This window comes from Sphaeroforma arctica (assembly GCF_001186125.1).
Source record: "Sphaeroforma arctica JP610 unplaced genomic scaffold supercont1.80, whole genome shotgun sequence".
Classification (NCBI taxonomy): domain Eukaryota; class Ichthyosporea; order Ichthyophonida; genus Sphaeroforma; species Sphaeroforma arctica.
This window is the reverse complement of record NW_014040478.1, coordinates 49,188-57,276: the sequence shown is the minus strand read 5'-3', so window position 1 is coordinate 57,276 and position 8,089 is coordinate 49,188. Positions and strand designations below refer to the sequence as shown.

General features: G+C 40.6%; 2 protein-coding genes across 2 annotated transcripts in view; one reads left to right on the top strand and one right to left on the bottom strand.

Moving 5' to 3' along the window:
* Positions 1–3,320, top strand: part of SARC_01886 (hypothetical protein) — a 4,141-nt gene extending 821 nt beyond the window's left edge. Inside the window, exons 2-6 of the mRNA XM_014304366.1 lie at positions 656–734; positions 1,446–1,636; positions 2,022–2,161; positions 2,343–2,509; positions 3,095–3,320. Of these exons, the coding sequence (XP_014159841.1) occupies positions 656–734; positions 1,446–1,636; positions 2,022–2,161; positions 2,343–2,509; positions 3,095–3,186 (669 nt within the window). The 3' untranslated portion in view covers positions 3,187–3,320. The remainder of the gene's footprint in view (positions 1–655; positions 735–1,445; positions 1,637–2,021; positions 2,162–2,342; positions 2,510–3,094) is intronic.
* An 844-nt stretch (positions 3,321–4,164) lies between these two features.
* SARC_01885 (2-oxoisovalerate dehydrogenase subunit alpha, mitochondrial) overlaps positions 4,165–8,089 on the bottom strand; it is a 4,774-nt gene continuing 849 nt past the window's right edge. The window contains exons 2-7 of the mRNA XM_014304365.1: positions 6,684–6,893; positions 6,172–6,484; positions 5,694–5,856; positions 5,186–5,356; positions 4,855–4,959; positions 4,165–4,571 (exon numbers count right to left, since the gene is read on the bottom strand). Of these exons, the coding sequence (XP_014159840.1) occupies positions 4,397–4,571; positions 4,855–4,959; positions 5,186–5,356; positions 5,694–5,856; positions 6,172–6,484; positions 6,684–6,893 (1,137 nt within the window). The 3' untranslated portion in view covers positions 4,165–4,396. The remainder of the gene's footprint in view (positions 4,572–4,854; positions 4,960–5,185; positions 5,357–5,693; positions 5,857–6,171; positions 6,485–6,683; positions 6,894–8,089) is intronic.

The following is an 8,089-nucleotide window of genomic DNA, read 5'->3' as shown; positions in this document are numbered from 1 at the left end:
ATATATATATATATATATTATATATATATATGTGTGTGTGTGTGTGTGTGTGCGTTTCGTCCCTTGCTCGATTTATGGTAATTGCTGTCCCATATACAATTTACTTAACTTTAAAGATCTGCATATTTTTCAATTGTGTTTTGCATGTTTAAGCACTACTCACTACGCATGGCGTATATTTCAAACATGTATACTAAAAATGCATTATAAACGATCAGTACCTTTTTAACATACTCTGTCATAAGTTAGTGGTTTTTTTTCCTGCTGAAATTTTTCCGATTTAATTGAGCGTGCGTTTCAATCTCTATACTGACCTATTGAGCGTGCGTTTCAATCTCTATTCTGACCTATTGAGCGTGCGTTTCAATCTCTATACAGACCTATTGAGCGTGCGTTTCAATCTCTATACTGACCATCACACGACGTTGCGCGTATGTATGCACCAGAAGTAGCTGCCATAATTTGCATACAGGGACAGTACAATTGTATTCTACTATGGTACCAAGTGTATGCTAGACTACACACAGGCTTTATGTATACTTATTTTACTTGTTTTGCCTTTTCTTTACTCGATGCAGAACAACCTCATTTTTTTTACACTATACGTCTAAATCAGAAACTCGTTTGTAATCGGTCGTACTTTTTAACCTTGCAGCCGGCTCCATTCCAAAATCCATCGCCTGAGGAGGTGTGCCAAAACATCATGTCGCAGATACCGCAAGCCAAACCAAAGGGTAAGCCATATTTCGTAATTTTATATCAATTATGAATATGTACCATGCTAATTTAGGAGGAAGTACGTATCTACCTAATCTATCCTAGGAAAATATAAGTTTATCAGTGTACTTTTGAAGTGAAAGTTAGGATCGCGTCCCCTTCTATCCTTCTAGTAATGTATGTTGCACTACATTTGATATGAAAATATTTTAAGATTCAGGCGTGTTTAAAAGGCCTCGAAACTGGAAATCGTTTATTCGCTATACATCGTGTATTGTGCGATTGTGCTCGTGTCGACGCCCAGAATGAGAATTTTGGCGGAAGGTCCTTGTACGGTGCAGGCTTGCCTATCGCGGCACTTTTCTGTGCAATTATGTGACCTCATTGTGCTTTGCGTATTTCCTATCGAATATTGTTAGGCTCGGCAATAACTTCTCCTGTGACAAGAATTCCTTGATTCCTTCTCGCGTTTTTGTGGGGTTAATTAGCTCTAATGCTGGCCGGCGATCGCAACTCTCCTCTATATTCGATTGCAGCAATAGCTATGCTATTCAAGCGCTCTCTAGTGGGTTTGTCTTCTTTCACAGTATTCGTTCAGCCTATCACTTCGTGGTGGAAGAATTCAAATGGTATTCATCTACATATGATGCATGTCGAATCCGTCAGTACAGCATCTCTGCTATCCATCGGTTGTAATATTCATATGTTTATCGCATGAACCACTATAGGACCCAAATCTAAGGAGAAAAGAACCTTCACGGTACTCGTGGACAATCAGCCGGGAGTTTTGAGTAAGATCGTTGACACCATCTCTGCGCGAGGATTCAACATTGATAGTTTGGTAGTCGGCCGGACCAATCTCAAGGAGATGTCGAGAATCACCCTCGTGTTCTACGACACCCAGCACGCGAGCGCTCAGGTAGGTGCAGCATGTGTGCACATTCAGTTGATGGCCTTATGTAAATATGTCGCGCGTGTAAATATGTATGCGTGTGATTTTAAGAACACTAATCAAATGAGGCATTGCATTTCAAATGGTATATATTGGTGTCCAACGACATGATGAAAGATTACTGAGTTGATGCGTGTAAGTGCACGTGCGTGGAATGTACTGGTGCACCTCTCCGTATAATCCATATGCCAAAATCATCGAATTAACTGTCGAGTATCGCATTGCGCAGATATTGTACATCCCCGATGCCAGCTTGCAACGCTTACATTATGCCCCATCGTGTGCAGTCTATTCCACTGGTATCACGTTTCCTTATATCGTATTTTTTTTTTGCTCCATGGAACGATCACAGCTCTCGGCACAGCTTGAAGATTTGGTCCCTGTGTGGGCGGTATTCGACTACACGGACATTCGTGTCATTGAGCGAGAGATGCTGCTTGTAAAGGTGGATCTTGAGAAGGAGAATGCCGACCTGCCTCTTCGCATGCGACGGTATGCTTTTGGCAGAAGCGCTCATGATTGATTCATACACGTATATGAGTGTGCGTGTGAATACGAATTCGACTCGCTCAATTTGTTCTCGATAGTTCTCAGTTCTTCTCGCCTCTGGAGAGAAGTAGCTAAGATTAATGTTCAAATCATAGTCTCAAAATCGACTGATTCCGAAACGCAGGGACTTGAATCGTCGCTCGCTGACCGAGATGGCCGCTTTGTTCGGTGGTATCATTCAAGACGTCAGTCACGAGAATGTCACCATCGAACTGTCCACAAAACCTCAGCGTATCGGAACGTTCATGAGTCTACTGAAACCTTATGGGATCGTCGAGGCAACAAGATCAGGTAAGTACTGGCAGCCCCATCGATTCAGGCAAAGCTGTGTGACATTTGGAATGGAGTTTTCCTGTTGATATGATATGTTTGGTGGAAATTAAGATCTTATCTTCGAAAGACGAGAGCTAGACACAGACGACTATCGCTATTAGTGGCTGGTACACGGAATGGCAATTGCTTTGTTTTATAGGCTTATTGCGAGGCTTTTTTTCAATCGGTCATGCACTGGGTGAGACTCGGTGTATTTCGTACATATTTATTGTGAGTACTTTTCAAGTTGCGAATGGTTTGAGATGAATCTCCACTTAGTATTAAGGCAGTGTAATAACTCCTCGAACCCATGAAGACTGACCATTCCATAGCTTCGGCTTGTAAAGCTATCAGCTGTTCTTACGGCATACTATGTGAAGATGCAAGTATATACTTAAATGGCACTTTGGTGATCGGGTAGAATCTTGAACAACGTATAGATGTAGTGGGGATATGGTAATTTTTTAAGATCCGTCAGAATTACGGCTTCTTGAGTGTTACACAATGTGTAGATAATGTGACTATGTTATTCTCTAATGTTGGCCTTTTAACTTTGCTGCCTAGGTGTACTTACAATGGCGCGATCTCCAGTTGAGCCCGATTACATCCAAGAGGAGGAGGTTGAGGTTGATCTTGCATCTTTGCCTCCAAGTTAAGCCGCATGATACCTTTGTAATCAATGTAAATACTGGTGAATAAATGCAAAAGAGAGTTTTGGACTCTTATATCACTTCATCCAAATCGATTATATAACCATTAAATCCAGGTCTAGGTGTCCATTTTAGTTGCCCCCAAAAATAAAATCAATAGGTGTCGAAGAATTCCGGTCCCGATTTTTTTTCCTCACAAACTTTACTTTATGATTTTTGGCATTTTCTTGCTAGATATTTATTTGTATTTCCCGCAGGGGGTATACGAGTCAAAAGCGCGTACATATTTACATGAATTGGGAAATTTCGGTACATTTCCATGATTTCTGAATACTGAGGTAGGACGACAATGGGAATTTTTTAATCTTGTGTGCCAATCGAAAATATGCTTGGTCGGAGCCAATCCGAATAGCATACCAAAGTAGTTCGGTTCGGTACTTGATCGGAACGAGGTATGTAGCAGTTTCGAGTTTAGACCCTATGTGCTAACTCTACCCCGTTTACTTCTACATTATAAAAATATACATGAAAGCTACGCAAGTTTACGTTTTAGAGTTTGACCTGCGCTAGCTCTCGCCCGTTTACTTCTACGTGATATACGTTTAGATTAAAGCTGTGCAAGTTTGTATTTTAAAGTTTAGACCTGTGCTGACTTTATTCCGCTTATTTCTACAAGATATAAGTGCATATGAATCATAAAACTTCGCATGTTTACGTACATATGTGCATAATATAGTGCATACGTAAGCCTACATATATGGCAATAAGAAAATACGTAAGTCAACTTGCATATGTTCGGTATACAATATTTTCATGACTCACAAGACCACTGAGATCGACTCATCCCCTCCGGGTTATTCTAAGTTCCGAATTGTTTTTATAAAGTGACCGAAATCGTCCACGAGGAAGAGAATGAGAAAGCAAATCAGGTCCGAAACTTGGTTCTAGTCCAAAATGGCTTTTAAAAATCAAAGGACCCAAGAAATTTCCATAAGAATTTGAAATTCGGTCTTTTTTTTTTGAAAAGGCCTCTGTAGGCTTATTGGGCAGTAGTGATATACGGCAAAGCACTTCCAGTATTCGCGTGCATTCTGCAAACAATTCGCTTAGCTTATTATTTTTTTAATGCGCATTTGCCTAGTCTATTATTTCCCATACGCATTTCGATTATTTTAATATCCGTTTATGGCTTCACACAGTTCTAAATTGTGCAAAATTAGAGTTTCTCGTGGTCTTCCAGTGCGTATTCCCGCCCATACTTCTCCAAATGTTCCTTGAGCTCTTCTTGCTGTCTCTTAAGACTCTCCGGGATCTCGTCGTAGACGTCCGTCCAGAGATGGTCGATCGATGGCTTGGCTACCTTCTCGGCCTTTCCGAATGCGGCCAGAATGCTGTCAAGAGGCGTTACGTAGGTTTAGCAAAATTGAAACGCTCCTACCTATATACTATATAGATAAATAGTACAAGATAGCCAAAAACTTGTATACCAAAAGTAATATAAACCAGGTGTACTCGAAAAGGTCACCTCCGAGCTCGATTCATCGAATTGATATACCTTACGCTATCATGTCAACTATGAGAGGCGAGGCAGAAGGGATAACGAAGCAAAACGGGACAAAATGTGAAATTCACATAGATCAGTGACATCGTACAAGCTTTGCGCTCGTCACATACTTCTTTCTGGATGTTTTCTTGAGTTCATCATCCTTCTCTGTATCCCACCAGCCCTTGTTGGTCATATACATGCGGAGTCGACTTACTGGATGATCTTCCTTGTCCCTGTTTTTCGAAGGAAGCATCTTTGTAAGATTTTTGTGGCCCCTCGTGATCTGCAACTTAACATCTCCGAGTGGAACATTAAGTGTTCTCATGCGGAATGTGATGGCCAACAAACATTCACGAACACAAAAACAGCACTACTGGTAGTTCTATTTGAAAGAGCCAATACGTCCAAAGAGTTGGGAGCATATGGCAAACTCAGAGTGAGTTTGTGAATTCAACATACCAGTAGTTGACTTCCTGTATTGATCGATAGGCGGATGAATCGTCAGAGGTACTGTGGTGTCCGATTCGATAAGTCATGCTCTCAATGATAACGGGCTGGTTGTTCTCGACAGCCTTCTTTCGCGCTGCCGTCATTGCGTTATATACTGCGAAGATATCATTACCGTCGACTCTGTGATGAAGATAGGGTAAAGGATGCGAGTAAATTTAATTTCAGAACATAATTATAACAGGAATTTACCTCAGCAAATAACAATGAATGTAAACCTGAACAATGCCCGCCCTGCCCCCAAAACTATATACCCTGGAGCCTTACACGATTATTTTTTGCGGCAGATCTAAAAAGGTTACAATGAGGCTGCACTTTGTAATCACAAGTCCCATGCCACGGGTCAATATAACAACAACCCATAGGTATAAGCACAATAGCTCTCAGCTGATAAATACAGAGTTCGTGGGTGCTTTAGTGTGCGAAATGTATACGTTTATACGAAACGAGTCGCCCATACCTGATGGCATCAATCCCGTATCCGCTTCCTCTAGAGGCAATACCGTCACCTCTGTACTGCTCATTGGTGGGCGTAGAAATCGCAAATCCGTTGTTACGGCAAAACATAATCACTGGACAGTCCAAGGTCGCCGCAAAATTGAAGGCGGCGTGCGCATCACCCTCTGTTGAAAATCAGGATATGCATGGATATTCGTGAGAAGATTAAATTCAAAGTGCGCCATTGGCGAAGGATGTATAACCTCATCCAATGTATGATTTTCGCATCTATTAAAGGCATCAAGATACGTGTACTTTCAGATCACTGCAGCGCACGACTTATTTTCTTAAAAATACAGACGCACAACCCACTCGATAAAAAAAAATCGCTTTCGAATTATTTTAGTGGCACGCACAAACAAAGAAATCCACGACCAAAAGTGGGGTTAAAGCATACAAACTCTCATCGCTGGTCAGCCTATACAATTAAGACAACATACCAGACGCAGCCCCGTCGCCGAAATAGCAGACAACACAGTGTCCCTCTCCTTTTCGCTTGAGTGCGTAAGCAGCTCCAGCGGCCTGGGGCATTTGTGTGGCAAGAGGCGATGATATCGTTTGAAAATTCAGTTTCTTGGACCCGTAATGCACAGGCATCTGGCGGCCTTTTCCTTGCTCGAGAGCATTGGAATAGCATTGATTCATGAACTCGTCAAGCGTGAAACCCCGGTACATCAAAACCCCCGCCTCACGGTACTGTCCATACACCACATCGCCGGGAAGCAACGGCGCGGCGCTACCAATTTGTGTACCCTGATTATATAAGCACATAAAACCAAGCAATTTGCAATGATGAATAAACTGATCGCAAAAAAGTGCATGATCTTCAACAGAGGTCCGACTGATCGAGTATCCGACAACATCGTGACGATGGATCACATAAAGGTGAGCGATGACTGTAAATTTCCAAGCGACAATTTTTAAGACTCAGTTTGCGTGTTCGCACTCATACCTCCTCTCCGTAGGAAGTCATGTAAAAAGAAACGCGTCCTTGTCGCTGCGCCTCGAACAAAACATTGTCCATGGCTTGTAGCTGTACCATTGTCTTGTACATATGCACCACTTTTTCCTCTGGAAGGTTTGGGTCACATTCCGGATTGATAACCTCGCCCTTCTTGTTCATAACGCGATAGGTTTCGATTGGCTCTTCATTCTTAGGTACCTGAACGAGTAAACGAGCCATAGCATGGATGAGGGTACATTTATTTGCTTTAAGGGAGATAAAGTTTCTCAAGTATAACATCTAATAATCTCAGAACGGATTGCAATGAAAACAATCTTGTTGAAGAAACCGGCAGAAGCAAAATGATTTTACCCTAGAGCTCAGCAGACAAATGAGATGATGCCGAGTGATACATTTATACAGACAAGGTCTGCGCTAATAGGTTGCCACAACAACAATGGGACTGGGAACAATGCAGAGATCGAAACGACAGCAATAAATTTACGATTCGCTTTCTGGATGTATATACGTATATGTATTGCATGATGCGCAAATATATATCTATAAAAATACGGATTTCTTTGTCATACAAAATTTGAAGAAAGAAATTCTTAACTTTGAAGAAAAAAACGGCTTCATATATAGTCGATATCAGGCAAAAAAAAACTTCGGATTATATATCTATAAATGTGATATCAAACATCACAACAGCGAGTGTATCTGTGCAACTTGTGCTGGTGTAAAATACCCAGAACTGTTAGATCAGAAACACGAACCCTATATAATTATATATGATTAGTATCATATCGTATATATGTGAGTGTGTGGACAAAGATATATGTAAATATACATGTGTGTGCTATACGTTCACCATGTATTTAAATGTGAAACTAGAGAAAAATGTGCGTGCATGTCCGTGTCTGTGTAATGTCTGTGGATATGATCGTCCCTATCAGAACGTGCGTCATACAAATCGACAATATGTCGTACAATAATGAAATTGTATCTCTATAAATTCGGGCATGCATGTAAAACTTGTGGTTCTGTAGACTTAATTAGAATAGCAGAAGCATATACATATATATATATAATATGTGTGTGTATGTGTATATGTGGGGTGTGTGTGTTTATGTCTGTGGGGTGTGTGTGTGTATGTCTGTGAAGTGTGCGTGAATGTGCGTGTGTAGAAATCACGCATACATACAAACATACATACATAAGATATGTATAGTGCACACACACACATATATATATATATATATATATAAATGAACCAACATAGTTATATATTACATATACATATATATATAGATACGTACTATATAGATTACCTTTACATACATATACATACTGATATTTATATATATATATACATATATATATATATATATATATATATATGTGTGTGTGGGGGG